Source organism: Hypoxylon fragiforme, assembly GCF_022984875.1.
Source record: "Hypoxylon fragiforme strain CBS 206.31 chromosome Unknown GGS25scaffold_10, whole genome shotgun sequence".
NCBI lineage: Eukaryota > Fungi > Ascomycota > Sordariomycetes > Xylariales > Hypoxylaceae > Hypoxylon > Hypoxylon fragiforme.
The window spans coordinates 1,712,460-1,731,686 of record NW_026054765.1 but is presented as its reverse complement, the minus strand read 5'-3'; the positions used below and the strand labels follow the sequence as shown (position 1 = coordinate 1,731,686).

Here is a 19,227-nt window from a genome sequence, read left to right as displayed (position 1 = left end):
ACGACACATCTGACGATCTCTTCCTACTTACAAACTTTGCACTCTTATGATTTCCTAAGTTGTCATAATATATCATTTAGAAAATTGGACATCCACTATTACTTCTACACCTAAAATCCTACTAGGCACTTACTTAGTTAGCAACTGTTCAGTGGAGGTTAATACGCCGATAACCCTAGGTTGGCAACCATCCTCAGAAGGCCAGGTCGGCGGCGTGGTAGGCCCCGACCAGGGTATCACCCGTCTTTGGCACTTTTTATAGACACTACTAGAACTATGTAAGAAGCTGAGGAACATATTCTTATATTCTTCCTCTAATGCGCTAAGCTCACACATATACATGAACAGGATTGAGCCATCGAAGCGGCTACGGCGGGCCGTCCATAGCAACGATGCGCTACTTGTTCGACGCATCGTCAAATCACATCCGGACCTGGTACACAACCCGGATCACTCGGCCACCGGTCTTTCCAACTCGAGCCTCCATCTTGCCGCGAGTCTCGGTCATCTCCAGGTTTGCAAGGTTTTGGTAGCGCTTGGCCATGAGCGTCCCACCCCCGCCCTCAATGACGATCATCAGACCGCTTTGATGCTAGCCGCATCCGCCGGTCACACGGAAGTTGTTTTGTTCCTCTCCGAGACCGACCCACCTTCTATCCTACGTCGTGATATACGGGGTAGAGATGCTATTATGGAGGCCAGCATGGGTGGTCATGATACCGCGCTACAGATTCTTCTCACCTATGTGCCAGGTGGCGCACAAAGCGCTGTTCGGAATGCCGACCTCGATGGGAATACTGCCTTGCATTTCGCTAGCAGTAACGGTAACCTCCTTGTTCTCCGAACCTTACTTGCCGCTGGGGCCGACCCGCAGAGAAGGAATGTGTGGAGTTGGACCGCCGGTGCGTACAGTGCAACAGTACAGGCTGATGTCTATCTGAAAGGACTCGTAAATGAAGTCGAGAAGCAAAGAAGGACCAAGACTGAACCCGAGGAGACCAAAAAGGGCGGCGCTGTCCGAATGGTTCAAGAGGAGGTCAACGTCATGGATTGAAGCCGAGATTAGGAAAGGCGGAATTATTCTCAGAGGCGATGCGTGCTCGCTAGGCACCCGTCAATGGCTTTTCACATTTCCAAGAAAGTCTTCTTGGGCTTTAATATGGGTACTTGGCATATGCGTACTACCTATATGGAAAAATCCTGTAAGCACTGTCTATTCCCTATCCATTATACAGTAAAGTTTTAGTTGTCTAGCAAACTTCTATGTGGATATCCTGTCCCGACCTTGTGTCCACCCTAGATTTAAGGTTAACAAACCAATTCTAGGAAGGAAAAGAAAAATCCATAGCTAAAAGAGATAGAAAACTCTCGGGCTCTTCAGAGGGATACCGGCATCGTGGGGTTGGAGGTATACGCTTCCCCATGCATTGGCCACCGCAGATGGTCTAGTTTGCTACACCTTACACCATCTCAACGAGTCCACACTTAGCGTCCATTGGGTTAAACCCGAGTTGGCCTAATCATGGAATGTCGAAAGATTTTGCAGAGCCGCATTCTTGTTAAGACAACACCGTTACTCCTATCTTAGGTCTAGGGGTCCAAGGGCCAACCCTGAGCTGGAACATCATCTACACGCATTCCGTACACAGTCGCTATTAAAGGTTTACTGTGCCTAGGTTCCATGGATCTCAGATGATTCCTAGATGCCTAACCTAGCATTCCATCCCGTGCCGACGCCCTAATGCATCATGCCTATTTATTTATACAGTACCTAACTTGACTCATGACGGCAATTCGCATTGCATCTGATGTTCTAATTCGTAGCGGGTATTTATTGACACTGGCTATGACGACCAGTTGGTCAAGACTCTGCAAGAGATGATTGCTTCGACGACTGCACGGGAAAGGGATGGTTACCTGGGTGACTATAGACACTAGTCATCTGCCCTACACCTGGCTTTGTGATTGCGCACTGGAGGCTCCTCTATCATGGTTTCACCACTGCCGACTAGTAAACAAGCATCGCGCATCTCCATATATCACATGGGAGTGATGTTGGCTTATACCTTTATCCTACTGTCCTCCCCGATGACCTGAATTTTCCACGGAAAAAAAGGGGTTAGTATGGGCAAACCTCTACTCAGGCTAGCCATATTCCTCTATTCATAACACCCACGTGGGGCCAAGTCTAGTTTCTATTTACTATATAAGCATTACTACATTCCCCGACATGACCTTTTCCTTTCTTTCTCCATCGCACATCGGATTCGATACCAAGTCTCATATATTATTTCCATACATCCAATACCTTTCAAGCTGGATTCTCGGCGAGCTTTGGTGGACGTTGAGTTGCCCTGGCCTGCCGCAAAACTTGTCATCGGACAATATCTCTGGTTTCAGCCATCTCTGCACGCCTTAGCCTGGCTGGTCATAGGTTCCTTTTACGACTCTAGGGACCGCGAACTCTGGAACATAGAAGTATTTATCAGTCACCACGGTAACAGGCTATCGGATCCCGCCAACGCGCCTGGTAAGTTACTATGTCCTTTTAGAAGCACTGACCATTAAAAATTTGCTCTCAGCTATTCTTCCCTTCTGCTAGGAGTAAATTATCATTTTCGCTTCTTCGTTCCACATTGCTAACTTTTGTGTTTAACAAGATACTACTACACGAACTGAGAGTACCGAGGACAGCGATAGCTATTACTACGACAGTGATAGTACAGGATCGGAGCACGACACTTTCTACGAAACCGATAGCGAAGTGCAAGACAATAACGATTTAGATAGTTCCGAAAGCTATAGCACAGATCGACACACGGAAGCCACTGGAAGCTTCCCTACACACCGAACATATCCACACGCTAACCATATATATCGCCCAACAATGTCTGCTCAGCCATTCGGTAACGGCTGGAACCCGCGCTACGGCGTGGACCAGAGCCCTAATGCCCGACCGGCTGTAAACACTGCTCTACCTGCTGGAGTGCCGCCGCCGCCCGGCTACCCCATGAACAGGGGCCCCTTCACTTTCCCCGGACCCATCAGCCAGGGCCCAACCTATGTGGTCCCCCAGAACGGGTTTAACCACCCAGTCCCTACATTCCCTGGCCAGCCGGCTCGATTCCCTACCGCCCATCCTGTTGTCAGTGCCGACACGCCGGCTTTGAACTTCAGCAACTCGACGGGCGGCTTTAACTGCGAGCCCGGCTATAACTACTTCTTCTTCCACGACGAGCACACAAAGATCCACGTGATCAAGTCGGCGACTGCGCCCTGGAGACTTCCTTCAAGCTCGTCGTTCGACTTCAACGCATACCAGGTTCCAGTCAAGGTAACGCTTGCGGACTTGATGACGGGTTTTGGGGCCCAGAACGCCGACCCCCGAAAGAACAGAATCACGGAAGTGGTTCAAGGTGGAAACGGCAAGTGGTACAAGGGTACCACATTCACCGGGGACGATGCGGATATGATGGGCAAGAGCTTGAAAAGCTTAGGCTGGGACCGCACTCGCACTGGTCGCCCCAGAGAGAAGCCTGTTACCTGGCTCTGGGTCACAAAAGACTAAGAATAAGATGCGGGCCAATTAATCAGCCGCGATCTTAAAAAAACTCTCCTTTCAGAAATCCATATCCCGGGTACATATTACCATGGAGGAAAATGAGGTTGGCTGGTGTATAATAGTGAGATATGGACGGGCATGGCTAGGCACATCTCGGCGATTGAAAATGAAATGGTACAAATTACAATACCTTACGCGGAAGGATGGAGTACTAGGTACATATGGATGATAGCGTTTTTCCTGTTTACAGTTGTTCATCTTGCTTTACATATTTCATTTAGGTATTAACTACTGCTTATAGAGATTTTCTATAGCAAAATAGAAAAAAAGAAAGAAAAAGAAAAAGAAAAAAGAAAATCTAAATAAATGGCCTTTTCCTTTCCATTTGTTGTCCACTACCATACATGTAACCTTTGGAAGCTTCTATCTACATATCGTATTATTAAGCGTTCCATGTAACCTAGATATAAGTAGATCTTAATTAAGGGGGCTCATCAATGGCGACCAAGATGTAAAACGCCTCGGTACGTACATACCTAGGTACCTACCCTATCATATGTAACAGTAGTGTAAAATGATTTGAGACAATTTTTTACCCCAGATTGGCGAATAGGAGATTTTTATCTAGTTAGTGTAGAAAACGGAGAGAGCTGGGGGCGGGTAGATTAGTAAGCTTTAGCTTAGAAATAGGATAGGTACATACGTAATATCGACACCGCCATCATTAACTTTTTTTTTTTTTTCTTTTTTTTTTGGTTGGCCGCATTACCGATGATTCTGGGCCCGCTAGCCGGATTGCTTTTGCTCCGTCTTTGGATCATCATTGGTAATGGGTTGATTGGGAGAAAAGCGTAGAAAGGTAGTTGCTTTCTATGCTAGGCAGGTTAAGTAGTGTAACCTAGTGTAAGGTAGGCAGGCAGGCAGGCAGGCAGGGGAAATGTGGAGCTTGATGATAGGTTAAGGTGGGATGGAAAGGGTACATATGTAAGGTTAGGTTAATGATATGATAGGTACCTATTACCTAGGTACCTTGCAGGACAGAATGCCCCCGAATAGGGTCATCATGGATTTGTCACGATCGCGTAGATCATATGGGGAGGGGGGGGGGGCTCTGGATGTATAAGTAGTAGGTAGGATGGATAGACCTTGGCTGAAGAAAAAATATCTAAACTTGCGACTCATCGACAATTACATAGCTCTTATAAGACCTATCAATCTATCCAAACTTGCACTAACACTTACACACAAACTTACACTTACACTTACCCATCCACACCCATCAACAACCGCAACCATGGTCTCCTTCCACGCCACCGTAATCCCCGTGCTGATCAAGTCCCTGCAAACCACATCGACCCTCCTCGACAAGGCCGAGGCCCACGCCAAGGCGAAGGGGACCCCCTTCTCCTCGCTCTTCTCCGCGCGCCTCGTCGACGACATGCTGCCGCTGTCGGCGCAGGTCACCATCACGGTGCTGTTCGCGCGCAAGGGCATCCAGCTGCTGACCACCCGCGACGACCTCGTCGCCGCCCTCGAGTACAAGGAGTACTCCGTCGAGGAGAGCCGCGCCCAGCTGGAGGAGACGCTGGAGGCGCTGCGGAAGGTGCTCCCCGAGCACGTCGATGGGAAGGAGGAGGAGGTCGTGCAGGTGTCGATGTATGAGAAGAGCGCGGATGTGTCGGCGAAGGACTGGTATGTTTTCTTTTCTCCTCCCCCCCCCCCCCCCCCCCCTTTTTTTTTTGTCTTTTTTCTTTTTGGTCTTTTTGACTCTATGTGGTTTATTGTTGTTATTTTGAACTTTCAATCGGCGAATATACACATGCTAACACTTCCTCTAGTACGTTGAACCATACCCCCCTCCCGCCCCACCCCCAATATCATCATCATCATCATCCAAAGTGCCTTGCCTCAGAATCGCGCAGGCCGCACATACATAACCCACCTTAATCTTAAGTATATACCCAATGATTTGTTCTCAGTCGCTAACCATTCCCTTCTTTCTTTTTCACCTGCTACAGATGCGTACTTCTACTTGCTCCCAACCATCTACTTCCACGTCACCACTCTGTACGACATCTTGAGGAAGGAAGGTGTGCCCGTGGGCAAGGCTGACTACCTCACCCACTATATTGCAGGCTGGAACTTTGCTTAAAGGAATGGGGTTGGGGGGGGGGGGAACGTGTATACAGGTACCCCGTTTACTTGAAGGGGCAAAGAAGTAGATATGAAAAAGGGGAGAGGAAGAAGAGGGGATGTGTGTGCGGATCGAGGTCATTGTCGGAAGCTGGGTAGCATTGTTGCGGGAATAGAAGATTTAAAATAAAATAGGCACGGTTCATGGATTTGATAGCAGACTTCTTGTGACCTATGGAAACTCATGCGCTTGTGGTGCAACATTTCGAATAAGACCTAAATAGGGGGGGCCAGATAGGTAAGATAGCAAGTCGCATTTATTTTACCCCCTTCAATTTTTCCGTCGACATCAACGCAAACTCCTTCGGCGTATTCTCCACGCCCCTCAAAGCCGCCTCCTGCATGATCGCCACCGTAGACGACGTGCCGATCCTCGAGACCCCCAGCGACATCGCCACCATAACCGCCTCCAGCGACCTAATCCCACCAGCGGCCTTGACCTGGACATTGGGCCCCACATTCGCCATCATCAGCTTTAGATGCGGCGCCGTGGCACCCCTGGACGCGTACAGGCCGCTGGGCTGCTGCTTGACAAACCCGAAGCCCGTGGACGTTTTGATGAAGGCGACGGGCAGCGAGGTGCAGATGCGGCAGAGGTGGACGATGTGCTCGTCGTGCAGGAAGTCGTTCTCGAAGATGACCTTGAGCGCCGCGCCGTGCTGCTTCGCGACCACGTCGTTGACCGCGCGTATCTCGTTCGTCGCGTACTCCCAGTCGCCACCCAGCACCTTGCCCACGTTGACCACCATGTCGATCTCCTGCGCGCCCGCTTTGACGGCCTCCTCGGCCTCGAGGATCTTGATGGCGGTCGTGCTGTTCCCGTGCGGGAAGCCGACGACCGCGCAGATGAGCACGCCGGAGTCGGCTAGCACGTCCATGGCTACGGGCACGCTGTACGGCTTCACGCAGGCGGCCGCGACTTTGTATCGTTTGGCTATCTCGAGACCGGCGTGGATCTCCCTATCCGTCAGGGTTGGGTGCAGTAAGGAGTGGTCGATCATTTTGGCGATTTGGGGGAGGCTCATCATGATAGTCGTCGGCGCTGCCATGGTTGCGTATTGGCTTACCTAAGCCGGGGAACTGCTTCAAAAGGGGGTACGTGCTGGTAGAATTATTGGGGACTGAGTGCACGTGGTTACAGATGGAAATACAGACCAGCCCCTATCGTAAGAAAACCGTATGAAGTTTATTAGGTTACATACTTAGGTAAGGAGGTAGTTAGGTATGGTAAAAGGTGGGCGGGCCGGCATGATGTATGTAAGTATGTTGATACCCAACTCGTTAGTTTAAGCCAAGTACCGTATATAGCTGTAGTTGAATAGGCCACTACGTAAGATATACGTTAGGAGATAAATGTATTGGATCCGCACGACGGTGGCAAACTGCTTAAAGGGGCGTGGAGCCATGCGGGGTTTGTTGTATTCTTGTCTACCTACTGCGTACGAATACGAGATAGACCTTAAAGTTTAAAGGTTGAAATGGTAGGTTCAGATGTAAAGGAATATGGACTCTTCAGAGGTGTACGCTTGGTATCATCTTATAAGTTCGAGGATATGCATAACCCTCAATTCAGTTAGTTCCTTGCTCCATGACTTCGACTGATGCTAGGCAAGCGTTTAAGTAGCTAATTAAGTCAAGGGGAGTTCTCTCCGCGTATTTAGCTTGTAATAGCATTACGATAAAAGATGAGTCTAGAAGAACAATTAGAAATAAGTAGATGCGGATAGGGGCAAATATGTATAGTGTGTGTATTAGGTAGGTGAACATACCTCGGACAATATCCATGTGGATTTGCTGCCTGAGATAGACATACAGATGAGGGCAACTCATTTTGTTCGCTGCAAAATCGACTAAGCAGCCATTCATCTAAATACGTCGGTGAACTTATCCCCATAACTGTTGCCAGTCGAACCAATTTGAGGAAGTTCCGAAATCGAGATTGCCCTCCAAAGCAGCATCTACGGCATCCAGGTTGAAAGTCGGGTCGAAATAGCCAAAAACATCTAGATCAGGGACGGTGTCGAGGATTGATAGATCGGGATTTCCCTGGACGACACAGTCAACAGTTTCACTACCATCCGTTCCGGAGGCAGGCGGTTCGCTGTCTGATTGTGGCGGAGGCTTGTCTTTTCTGGAAGCATGCGCAAGCCCATTTTCTTGCGTTATCGATGCGACGGCCTTGTCCATTTCTTGAATAACTTGTTCGGCCATGGCCACCATAGCTTTTGCTGTCCAGAACGTATCGCCTAGCGATTTCAGCAGCGAAGTGTTCGCTATAAAGGCTTGTTTGCCTCTGTTCCTAAACATCGGGATGTTACTATAGCGCATCTTGCGGTATGAGACGCTAAGCGACAAGCAGACGCCGTAAGGGATGATGGGTAGATAGGATAACTGCCCAGCAAACTCATGCCCCACGATTAGAGTAATTCGATCGGCTGCCAACGATCGACGGCTATTTGTGGACGGGGCTGGAAGAGCTGTGGACCGGTTCTCGGACGGCGACTGGCTTGAGAGTATGGCGACTGAGTGGTAGAATATTTCAAGAGAGGCTAAAAACCATCAACACTCTTCCCTTCTAACCCACGTAGATCGGATGCTAACTGGGTATGTACATACCTAAACATGGGTTGGATATTCGAGCTGCTCCCGCATCTATAATCATCTGCTCAAAGATTGGCAGCTCGGTGATAAAATCCTTCTCCTGTCTGTTTCCGGGGCGGTACAAGCCGATGACTTTATCGAGGAGACCGATGATCATCAGCAATAGCCGAAAAGGGGGTGACTGTCTGGAAATGCAATCATCGATATTCCATCCTACGTCCCTTTCATGGATCAGGCAGGCCCGGCCATAGAAGGCACTGTTGAGGCGGTCTAACGCCCAAACTGAACAAAATAGGGTGCGAGTATTCGAATCACTGTCTTCCGCAGCCATCTGCAGTCCCAAGGTGTGCATTTGGTGAACTGCATGACTATTCAGGAATGCCGGAACATCGGCTTCCTCTGGACTACTCGGCTGCATGTATAGTGACAAAGCAGCTAGTATGCGAGTTAAGAAGACCCGATCCGTAATAAGTCCAGCATCGATAATCGTTTGAATGGAATTTGATAGGGAACTGCTAAAGTCATGGCGAGAGAGCAGAGGACCGTCGGGGGTTAGACGAAGATGGCGAGTAGCCTCTGGGTCAGCGGCAGCGGCAAGGCTGACAATCTGCTGTAATACCTTCTCCCCTATCTCGTCCCGAGAGGTATTTGTCAGGTGACAGTTGAGGATAGGGAAAATGGGGTCTAGCTTCTCGAGATATATACGAAGGAGCACGGCATAATCTGACGGTGAAGGACAGCAGACAACACAGTGGCTCCATACATATGCCTTGAGCATATTTTGTAAGATGTGTCGAGGGGGAGATGTTAGGGGACCGGGGCTATTCGAATTAGCCAAATCAGGAGCTCTGGATTTCCATATCCCAAGGCCACCCCCGACAGACAAATCACGCTGTGCGCATAAGCTGGTGGCTTCCATGAGAATAGCTTCGGGACTCAGATAGCCAACAAATCTGGACGCGCTTCGGGAGTCGCTTCTTTCCGGGAGATTGTCGAGCTGCGGAAGAGCTTGGGGATTAGGCGAAGCCTGAGGTGCTTGAGGTGCCGCCTCGGTTGCTCTAGGTATAGAATTAGGCGTGCTGTGAATAGGAGGCTCGTTGAGATTGGTACGGCCATCCAAGTTATGGGAACATCTCTTCTTCCTTCGCCGACATCTCGCACAGGCCTGCGCAACCTGCTTCCTCTTCAGGGGCAAGCCCGTTGAGTCGGATTCTACAAACCTGACCATAACTGGCGGCTAAACCCTAGAAACGTTAACTCCGACAGATCGGTTCGAATCCTACTTAGAGGATACTGGGAAGCCGAAGCCTGTGCCACAGCATCTTCCGACGAAGCGGAGAATTGCGGAAGAATAAAGATATTCGGGAGTCTCCGATGAGAACCTACATAGGCAATGTAATAGATCGGCACACGTAAAGATGGTAAGGTGTTTAGGTAGTGTGAACGATGAAGTTCCGAAAACATTCACATAAACACGGAGTATTGATTACAAAGCTCTGAAGTCGGAGGAGGGACTGCCTACTTAGTACTAAGTTATTAGTAGTCCGAGAGCAACCGACGAACTATACCCACACACATCACGCGTCAAGAGACGTAGAAGACTAAAAGAGACAAAAGTAGAAGGGGAGCTGAAGAAGGTTGAAAAGAGGTGAAATGAGGTGAAATGAGGTGAAAGAAGTCGGTCAAACTGAAAACAGTAATTCCGCATCGGAGACCCCAAGGTGGATCCCTCGACATACCCCACTTTATGTACTTCGTAGCCCCGGATTTCAAACCCCCTGACCCCCCCTAAACGCTCACATGGCAACTAGGCACTATGTAGGCACTTACCTAGTACCTATCCAATATGCGCTTAGAAGTAAATATGACCGTGAACATTGTATGATGAAAGACCGAAAAGCTGCCTTGATCTACTACTACGCAGAAACCTAAATGGGTAGTTCCGTAACTCATAGTAACGTGTAAGTGTAAGTCGATGCCGGTCTCCTCGCATCTCCATCTTATATATATTCCTACCTAGGTACGCAATTGCCTAGGTTAGTTGGTTATGTTGGTAACCGCATCATATATGTCTTATATGTCTACCTTCAGCGACTAGTTACTATCTTGGCCTTGACCGACTACGCCCAGTCCCAAGATGCGTGCTCTCTCTCGACATCTACCGACCACTGCCTTCCAGGCACGGTCGGTCATGATGGCCGCAACCCAGACCCAGACGAAAAGGGAAGGAAACATTGCTGATGCGTTCGTATCTCTATCCGGAGGCCCAACCACGCCTCTCCCCCAGCGATTTCTTGAGCTCAAAAGGACCCTGGTGGGTGGCCACGAAGACCGCGTGGTGAAGAGCTGGAACAGGCTTCTTGCGGAGCTCAAGCGTGAGAACCAAACGATCGCTAGAGAAGGACCTCGCGTTGTTCCTAGCCTCGACTACCAGGACTTCGACACCGATCTGAACCGGCTCGGCGACGAAGTGAAGAAAAGGGGTGTTGCTGTTATTAGGGGCGTGCTTCCCGAAGAGGAAGCCCGTTCATTTAAGAGCGAGATTGAGGAGTATGTGAGGCAGAATCCTCACACAAAAGGTGAGGTGACGACAGGAGAGATGCCCACGTGAAGCTTACACATATATATCTCTACGTATATCTTATCTGCTAACTTGAGAACAAGCGTTCCCGCCCGACAACCCGCAGGTCTACGAGTTATACTGGTCTGCGCCTCAACTCCGCGCCAGGGCTCACTCGAACCTGCTGCGCGTCCAAAGGGCCTTTATGAACTTATGGCACACGTCCGATCCCAACAGTGCCATATCCACATCGCAGCCCCTGGCGTATGCCGACCGGCTCCGCATCAGACAGCCCGGCGACGCCACTTTTGCACTAGGACCCCACATCGATGGAGGCAGCGTGGAGAGGTGGGAGCTGCACGGCTACGGGCGCGGCGGGGTCTACGACAAGATATTCCAGGGGACGTGGGAAGACTACGACCCGTGGGACGCCAGCACGCGGGTGCCCGCCGTCATCGACAACTACAACGGCCTGGGCGCCTGCTCCATGTTCCGCATGTTCCAAGGCTGGCTGAGCATGAGCACCACGAACCCGTTTGAGGGAACGCTGATGGTGAACCCCGCGGTCAAGCTCTCAACGGCGTACGTGCTGCTTCGCCCGTTCTTCCGCCCCATCAGGGACGTCGGTCAGACGTCGTCGGAAGGGTATCTCGCAGCTGAGAACTGGCAGTTTGCTGGCTCCGAGATGACGAGTGACTTGCAGGGAGCTACCCCTGGCCATGGACAGGAGCTGAGTGCGGTTCTTCACCCGCATCTGGATCTCGAACATACCATGGTACATGTTCCACGCATAAAGCCGGGCGATTATGTGGTGTGGCATTGTGATAGTAAGTAGCCCTGGTTTGCCTAGTATTGAATGAAGAGCTAACGGATTTCAACCAGCTATACACTCCGTCGACAAGGTGCATACCGGCACCGCCGATTCCAGCGTGCTGTACATCCCCGTATGTCCCGTCACAGAATCAAACGCCAAATATGTCCTCCGCCAGAAGCATGCCTTCCTAAACGGAACCCCTGGCCCGGATTTCCCCGGCGGGCAGGGCGAGTCTCACCACGTGAACCGACCAACGGAGTCGTTCCTTCGCTCGAATAGCGCCGACGAAGGGCTGCGAGCGTTCGGGTTTGAGAGGCTGGTCCCGGCCGCGACCGATAGCGATGGGGCGAGGAACGTGGTTTCGCTGGCGAACACTATACTGGGTTACTAGATATTGCCGGGAGGCATTTTCGCTTATACATATATGTACCTACCTGGGTAGATAGGTATAAGGCGAAGTGGTTTAATGAAGTATGAAGAAATGAATGAATTGTCAAATTTAACTCAATGCCTACCTAGTAGGGAATATCTCGGAATATCATGCAGTGCCTAAGCCTCTGCCTACATTAAGCTGTCTCTGCCAGGTGCCTAGTTTAGGAAAAGCCCCTCCCGTACCTTAGTAACCTATGATAATATACTTACCATCCTCCTGCAATATCTTCAGTAATGCTTCATGACTTGGCAAGGGGAGTCACAGTCCACGAGTCAGCCGAGAAGTTCAAGCGCCCTTCTCTGGCCAGACGAGCGGGGTCCACATAGATATTGACGCCGATATTGGGGGTATACAGATTGAAGACGCGGAAGATGACGTATACCGAGTTCTCCGTAGAAAGGCGCTGAATGGAGGCGTGCTGGCCGTGGCTCATATAGAAGGGCGTGTCCCAGGTGCCGGAAGTCGTCTTGACTTCAATGTAGTAGTGTGGGCGGCGATTGCTCCAGCTACTCGGCAGGTACGCCTTGTTCACGAGCGCTTCTGTCAGTGTGCCGTCCACGTCTTCGTACTCAAGGTCCGAAGTCTCGATTCCTAGCCAGGTTCCCATGTCCGCAAAATCGGGATGGCTCGTCGCATAACCTCGGATGGTGCTCGTCCAGTTGTCCCGGTCGAAGCGACGGAGACGTGGGTTCATGTAGCTGAGAATCACAAACACCTGGACGTCATGTAAGCTTTCATGTTGGCCAAATGATTTTCATCGGCACATAGGTACCTAGATAAATGACTTACAAAGAGCTCGCCCGCGGCTCCAACTCTCCTATTCCGTTCCATCTCTGTATTGGGACGGAAGAGATTGAATTCGCCAAAGGTTTCGCTATCAGTGGAATCCTCGCTAGACAATGCTTCAGAAAGGGTTGAAAGGTCAAGGGTGTCAGCAAGAATGCGGCTCCTTTTTGCGGCTGACGCGACCTGTATTAAAAGCTTCTTGTATAGCCGGGTTGCTCTTCCTATAGTAGTAGAGGATCCCACCAGGTTTGACCAGGAGGAATCTGCATCATTGAATACATCGTCATTGTTATATTCTTCTGTTACCACTTGGTAGGTAGAGACGTCTTCTTCTGTTTCTCGTGGTATAGAGACTTCAATTATGCCTTCGTTTGACAGCAGATGATCTTCAACAGCTGACGAATTGGCAGATAAAACGCCCTGGATGTGTCTTCCAGCAGTTTCATCAAAATGATCAGAGACACTTGGTGTAGGACCAGTCATGATCCACTTTGCGAGGCGTTTCGGGAGAGTGGAAAGATACGAGGTATATCGTAAGGTTTCGTCATGCGGGACATAAATGTCCAAGCCGTTAGTATCATCGATGTGAACTTCACCGGTGCTAACCTCTTTAGTTACTTCTTCTCCATTGGCCGAAAGCACAAGAGTCGTCGATATTCTATTAACCTCCCAGGTTTTGATGGCCCGAAGAAAGTGGTAGAACTCCCTGCCATCCCCCTCTACTCGAGGGCTCTTGTAATGAACTGCGATTCTGCATAAAAACTTGTTAGCAGGACGAAGCTAAGCAGTGTTCTGCATTGAGGTAAGGTTGAGGTTGGTAGCCATACCGGAATAGACTATATGCTTTCTTCTTAATATCTTGCCTCGGATCTGAGATGTGGGTTCTGGCACCTAATTCTAGAACTGAGGTCTCTTTGACCAGTCGTGATATATACCGGTCCTCAAGTGCGGCCCATCTTATGAGAGGGTGTAGGTGGCAGACTTCACTGAAGCTGAAATCGAGCATTTTGACGCTATCGTGAAAGATATCGCCAAGCCTCTTGCGGTCAATAATCACAAAATCGGTGTCTGATGACCGGAGGGTAACTCGGCCATTAACATCTCTGACCGGTAGAATGGGGCGTTGGAATAATTCCGCAGCTGAAGATTCCGGGCTTTTGATTTCAATCTGAGAGCTCATTGTACGAAGAAGATCTTTGACGTCGTCTACGGCAGCCTCCCTTGGATTTAATTCCAGCAAGTCCTGATAAACAACATTGGCATCGAGCCGGCTCACTCCAATGGTGTTGACAAAGAAGTTCTCCATATTGCTTTCATACACGCTTCTCAGGTTCACTCTGCCTCGAATCGCTGTTGAACTAGACCAGAGACACTGAGATGGCTTATACCAGCCCTTATGCAAGTCTGTTCCCACGAAAGTCAGAGCACCTTGCTCGAAGGATTCTCTATCATATTGTTAGCATATTGTGTTAGGTTCAAAGATAGCTTTTCAATTTAAAAGGCTTTATACTTCAGTTTCGTACTGTTTTTGCTGGAAGCGTTTTGCCCCTTAAGATATCTATACATATTGAGGATTCGATCAAATTCCTGACAATTTTCTCGGCTCATGTTTTCGAGTTCGGCCACAATATTCGAATTAGAACAATTAGGGACCTTCAAAGTAACACTGAAGAATTTCTTGAGCTGAGCGAAATCGAGATCCAAGGTTGGAAAGGAATCACGATATATCGAGAGGATAGGGTGAGAAATGCGCATATCAACCGGACCATCGAGTACACAACTAGTCGGTGAAACCCAGCTACAGTTCCTCGTCTCCGAGAAAGGTATGAACACACCACTTTCATCTTTGAAGAAGTCACTATGTCAATCATTAACATGGTAGGGCTATAAATATTGATAGGCTAGGTCGGTATATACTTACTATACCGTAGTTCGTCTTGCTTTTCGTAGGCCGATGTTGCTGGAATGCGAAGACTCTTCATGTATCCGTAGGTATAGATGTATGACACGGGAAGGCTCATAGATGCCACCAAAATTCTTTGCTTGGATCCCACTCAGGATGTGAAGGTAGAAGCGAAGGTCGGCATGACCTCCTACTCCAAGTGTTTGCAAAAAGCTCCATTTTGATATTTCACCCAGATTGCCATCGATGTCGAGAAAAGGAAAGAACTCTCCTTGTCGCATGAATTCGTCCCGCTTGGCTAGTAGTATAGGAAGGGGAAGGTATGTGCTTGAAAGAGCTCTAGATTCGCCGCCTCGACAACGTACATCCAGATTTCCTAAACATTGCCTTTCTTCGTCGGTTGTGATCTGTGACTTTCGACCCCAATTATATTCGAGGAAGTTTAGCAGGTCAGAAGGGAGATGCTCAGCCACAAATTGGCATTCTTCAGAAAGTTTCCAAAGATTTTCAGAACCATCTGTCCATTCATCAATGAGCGGCGAGTACTCGTGTACACACATAGCTTCCCGTAGCCAGTCTTCCCACGTTGGGTGGTTTTGGGCCTTTAGGATCGGTTTATTTGGGGGATCTGTGAAGTATCCTTCGTTCAAGAAATGAACATTATCCCAATCCGGAACTGTCCGTGCCTTCTTCACTAGTTTCCATAGGAATCCCAGGTTGTAGAACCGATTGGATGTCTGTCGATATGATTGCCCATTGGTGTCACATAGCATCATTGAATTATATTGAGGCTCACCCTCGCTGTGGGCCATATAGAGAAATCTGAGATGTGACAACGAGATCTGGAAGTCTATTTTCTCTGAGTTTGAGTTTTTGTCAAAGATCTTGTCGCTGACGTCTTTCGCCAAGGCAGTATGGACTCCAAGGTGTGTGAATAGGTTCTGCCGGGCTTGCAGCATCTCTGCTAGGGGGCTGACTAGACGATAACCGAGGTCTCCAGGAATTGGGAAAGAATCCCATGTAGATGAAAAGTGTACATCTACATTAGCCGCACTAACCCATTGCCCATCGGTTAAGGGAACGAGTTCTAGAAATATAGTTCTTTCCAAGAATATACGACATAACGTTGGCGTTTCAATTGGGGGTATTAGTAACCTCGATACACGTTTGTGCCAGTCATCGTTAGACCAAGGAGACTTGTACCTAGAGTTACTACAATATAAGTCTTTTTTGACTCTGTCAAGAAGCATATCCTGTGAAAGATAGGCAAGTCCGTAGTCTTTGAGGATGGCAAGATCAGAAGGTTGGTAAGAAGGGGAGATATAGCAGGCTTCATCGAGATCCGCAAATAAAGGGTTGCCTTCTTTGTCACGGTGCTTTCTCCTGAGTTGTTTCACCTGTGCTATTCGTCGTAAAGTCGAGCCATCGTCCAGAATGAGTAGTTCTTCCTCGGAAATACCGACTTTGATCTTATCAACGAGTATTTTCCAGAATGGATCCCTTGAATCATCAACCAATTTCGGAAGATATCTCATCCACTTAAACCGTAGACTATCAAATTGACACAACCCCCTCATCGAAACAATGAACGCATCTGCTAATGCGTCTAAGAGGCGAATATTTCGGGGGGATGTCGTTACGATATTTTCTCTATTTGCCTGGGTACAGAAGTCACTGTGGATGATAAACTATCACGATGGTTAGGCCTTGGTCTCTCCAGATAGCATGGGTCAAACAGGGACTTACATTGAATCCAACTCGACAGACGGGTAAGAACGCAAACAACTCCTGCGATTCCATGACTGGTTCTAATCCTTTGGAAAGTGGAAATGCCAGTATCACTTTGGCCTTGCTGTACGCTCTCGAAGATTCCTCCTGGGCTGTGTACTCCCTGTTCTCATTTGGAGGAAGGTTTGATGCAACCGTTTCTACCACATGATACATCTGTTCTATACATGTAGTCTTATCCTTCTCAGTGTGGGTCTTCTCGAGTACATTGAACCCTCCAGAGAATGGTTTTTTCGTCAAAATAGATGACCAAGTCTCGTTTCCATCTTCGTCGTACACGTGTACCTCAATTATTTTCAGGTTGTTCAAGAACAAGAGCATTGTAGGCCGAAGATCATCTAATTCGGCTAGGATGTTCTGGCGCTGTGAAAGGTTTCCCTCATCGTGCAAAAAAAGGGTCGTTCTTGTTAGGGGCTTTGCTAGTGCTTCATTCGTGTCTAGCCACTCTGGAGAGATCATTCCCATCCCCGAGTCCCCTTTTCGATGCGTGAAAGTAAAGGAATAGTCACCAGACTGAATATGGACTTTCCAAGCTACCTTAAACACTGACTTGAAGCCAATGCCCTTTTCGCCAATGTAGCCTTGGGCACCAGTCTTGGAGCTTTCGCCGACGGCACATATTGCTTGAATATTAGTCTCAGTGAACCCATCCTCGTTACATTCAACAATAATACGATCTTGATGAATGTTGAAAGACACGTAAGGTACAGCGCCTGAAGATGTGGCATCAAGGAATTTGTTGTCATCGGCGTTTTGGAGTAACTCGAAGAGGAATCTAACATCTTTCGAGTAAAGATTTTTGGCCAAGCTTGTTGAACGTTAGCAATTAGAAATAAAGAACAAGCGTTATAAAAAACGCTCACATACGTTACAACGCTTTTTCCAATCATACGATCCTTCTTTTTCAGTGCCTCCTCCACCATGCAGCGTATGTCTGTAGGCATCCTTGCGTAGACTTCCTCGCCAAGGTAGCCATGCTCACAAGCGATCCTTTGCACGAGCATGCGTGCTTTCGCCCTTCTTTCTGTTTGATTCATTGTGAACACATTTCCCGGGATACGAACAAGGTGGCATCATTTAGGGTATCAGGCAATGAAATTCGCGTGAAGCATCTACCTTTTTATACATGTACCTAATATCTGGTATCTGGGCAGATAGACATCCACATATATTCAGCCCCTCACAGAGCCATACAAATACCTAGTTACATATGTACCTACCTATCTACCTACCTACCTACCTACCTATCCATTAAACGTCCATACTTTTGTGCTTAACAATAAGGTTCAGTAAAGGCTTCTCCAAGTCTTGAACTTGCTTATAGGCTGCGCCCAGGTTACATTGTTAGGACAGTTTATAGGTGAGGCTGCATTTTGTTAGCTTCAAGATGATCGTATGAACGAATCGAAAGAGCACGCGTGTGTATATCTGCTTTGTGTTACGTCTGCTACACGTAGGTCTCTAAATCACACCCTCTGTCATGCAAGGAATTGGTGGCTTGAATGTGATGAGATACGTATTGTAGAAAGATAAATTATCATGTACCTACCTTGGTTAGGTAACTACTATAAGTACTACACATGTAAGCTTTGGTCCTTTGAATCACATGACTTTGATCTGACAAACCTGTGTGTTAAGACGGTCCTACTAGGTACGGAACATTAGGTCCGGATACTAGATGCCTCAGATGGTTCGTATTACATAGCACGCATTAACTACATGGCATGGAGGTCTGTGAGAACGTCTAAGTTAGGTATGTACCTTTTTAATACATGCCCGTCACCACTCTTACCTCGTGTATTTAAGGGCCGAATCGAACATTGGATGTCCAAAGTCGTCGGGTAACAAATAGTGTACCTATATATCTACTAGTAGCTTCGAGAAGAATAAGACCTGGCTAGAGCCATACATACCTAATCTAGTAGGCCCTTGATAGATGCGTATGAGTGTCTACCTAGATACATGTAACTAGGTAGGTAGTATGTATAATGCATCTACTATATGTGTATATCACATGTAAGATTCTAATTGCGTTAGAACTACTACATATATAGTCGAAGATCTTACCGTTACCAATACCTATCAAATGTGCAGCTGAGACAGATATGTACCTAATATGTAAGTAGGTAGATTTGGGATTTAATGTTCCTTGATCGACAAGAGCTATCATGGCTTAAGCCAGAGACCCATCTAGACCTAAATACTGATTCCATCGCCTTCTAAGACAAGGTATAATATTACATACCTAGGTATGTAGGTGATATACACGTACATTGGTCCTGCATTTCTTGTTCTTCTTGCGACAGATTAAATTAGGGCCCTTTTTATCTCTCTGTGTTTTTACCTACATATGTACATAGGCTAGTACTAGTAGTACTAGTAGTACTTTTCTACGGCCCAGGTGGAATGACCTTCTAGATCGGAGCGTTTGACCTTGTCTCCATCTTAAACCCTGTAAAAACCCACTTAGTTAGATTACCCAAGCAAATTGTATGGCGATCATATCTTAAAATATGAATTATGAATGGTTATATACACTGTATTACGTACATCAAACCTTTTGAATTAATTCTTTTATCTTAAATAC

General features: G+C 48.0%; 6 protein-coding genes across 6 annotated transcripts; 3 read left to right on the top strand and 3 right to left on the bottom strand.

Annotated features, from left to right (window-relative positions):
- The first annotated feature begins 176 nt into the window (after window positions 1-176).
- On the top strand, window positions 177-1,642 carry GGS25DRAFT_90380 (ankyrin). Its single transcript, XM_049266129.1, has 2 exons — window positions 177-278; window positions 349-1,642. Coding segments are annotated over exons 1-2 (708 nt in total). The 5' UTR covers window positions 177-276; the 3' UTR covers window positions 1,055-1,642.
- A 3,214-nt stretch (window positions 1,643-4,856) lies between these two features.
- On the top strand, window positions 4,857-5,509 carry GGS25DRAFT_526407 (uncharacterized protein; the record flags this gene model as incomplete). Its single annotated transcript, XM_049264978.1, has 2 exons — window positions 4,857-5,254; window positions 5,401-5,509. 2 exons carry the CDS (start codon window positions 4,857-4,859, stop codon window positions 5,507-5,509), a joined length of 507 nt encoding a protein of 168 aa, XP_049112437.1.
- Window positions 5,510-5,863: 354 nt separating this feature from the next.
- On the bottom strand, window positions 5,864-7,237 carry GGS25DRAFT_90364 (uncharacterized protein). The gene is made up of 2 exons (XM_049266128.1): window positions 7,192-7,237; window positions 5,864-7,081 (listed from the first exon to the last, which is right to left on the bottom strand). Exon 2 carries the CDS (start codon window positions 6,802-6,804, stop codon window positions 6,013-6,015), a length of 792 nt encoding a protein of 263 aa, XP_049112436.1. The 5' UTR covers window positions 6,805-7,081; window positions 7,192-7,237; the 3' UTR covers window positions 5,864-6,012.
- GGS25DRAFT_90303 (uncharacterized protein) lies at window positions 7,183-10,044 on the bottom strand. Its single transcript, XM_049266127.1, has 3 exons — window positions 8,372-10,044; window positions 7,525-8,304; window positions 7,183-7,446 (listed from the first exon to the last, which is right to left on the bottom strand). Exons 1-2 carry the CDS (start codon window positions 9,582-9,584, stop codon window positions 7,640-7,642), a joined length of 1,878 nt encoding a protein of 625 aa, XP_049112435.1. The 5' UTR covers window positions 9,585-10,044; the 3' UTR covers window positions 7,183-7,446; window positions 7,525-7,639.
- A 75-nt stretch (window positions 10,045-10,119) lies between these two features.
- On the top strand, window positions 10,120-12,221 carry GGS25DRAFT_511045 (DUF1479-domain-containing protein). Its single transcript, XM_049262697.1, has 3 exons — window positions 10,120-10,935; window positions 11,021-11,743; window positions 11,799-12,221. The coding sequence occupies exons 1-3, from the start codon at window positions 10,494-10,496 to the stop codon at window positions 12,119-12,121; spliced, it is 1,488 nt and encodes a 495-aa protein (XP_049112434.1). The 5' UTR covers window positions 10,120-10,493; the 3' UTR covers window positions 12,122-12,221.
- GGS25DRAFT_511042 (uncharacterized protein) lies at window positions 12,222-17,953 on the bottom strand. Its single transcript, XM_049262696.1, has 7 exons — window positions 17,508-17,953; window positions 16,599-17,448; window positions 14,871-16,540; window positions 14,460-14,807; window positions 13,777-14,394; window positions 12,953-13,700; window positions 12,222-12,878 (listed from the first exon to the last, which is right to left on the bottom strand). Exons 1-7 carry the CDS (start codon window positions 17,675-17,677, stop codon window positions 12,402-12,404), a joined length of 4,881 nt encoding a protein of 1,626 aa, XP_049112433.1. The 5' UTR covers window positions 17,678-17,953; the 3' UTR covers window positions 12,222-12,401.
- Window positions 17,954-19,227: the final 1,274 nt, after the last annotated feature.

Excerpts from the sequence above, each read along its gene's own strand:
- GGS25DRAFT_511042 (XM_049262696.1), bottom strand. The coding sequence starts at position 17,677 with ATGAATCAAACAGAAAGAAGGGCGAAAGCACGCATGCTCGTGCAAAGG. Across the intron at positions 14,808-14,870 it reads GCAAGACGAACTACGGTATA|TGACTTCTTCAAAGATGAAA; the intron begins GTAAGTATATAC and ends TGATTGACATAG. Across the intron at positions 12,879-12,952 it reads GAGCCGCGGGCGAGCTCTTT|GTGTTTGTGATTCTCAGCTA; the intron begins GTAAGTCATTTA and ends CATGACGTCCAG.
- GGS25DRAFT_511045 (XM_049262697.1), top strand. The coding sequence starts at position 10,494 with ATGCGTGCTCTCTCTCGACATCTACCGACCACTGCCTTCCAGGCACGG. Across the intron at positions 10,936-11,020 it reads GCAGAATCCTCACACAAAAG|CGTTCCCGCCCGACAACCCG; the intron begins GTGAGGTGACGA and ends CTTGAGAACAAG. Across the intron at positions 11,744-11,798 it reads TGTGGTGTGGCATTGTGATA|CTATACACTCCGTCGACAAG; the intron begins GTAAGTAGCCCT and ends GATTTCAACCAG.
- GGS25DRAFT_90364 (XM_049266128.1), bottom strand. The coding sequence starts at position 6,804 with ATGGCAGCGCCGACGACTATCATGATGAGCCTCCCCCAAATCGCCAAA.
- GGS25DRAFT_90303 (XM_049266127.1), bottom strand. The coding sequence starts at position 9,584 with ATGGTCAGGTTTGTAGAATCCGACTCAACGGGCTTGCCCCTGAAGAGG. Across the intron at positions 8,305-8,371 it reads AATATCCAACCCATGTTTAG|CCTCTCTTGAAATATTCTAC; the intron begins GTATGTACATAC and ends GATGGTTTTTAG.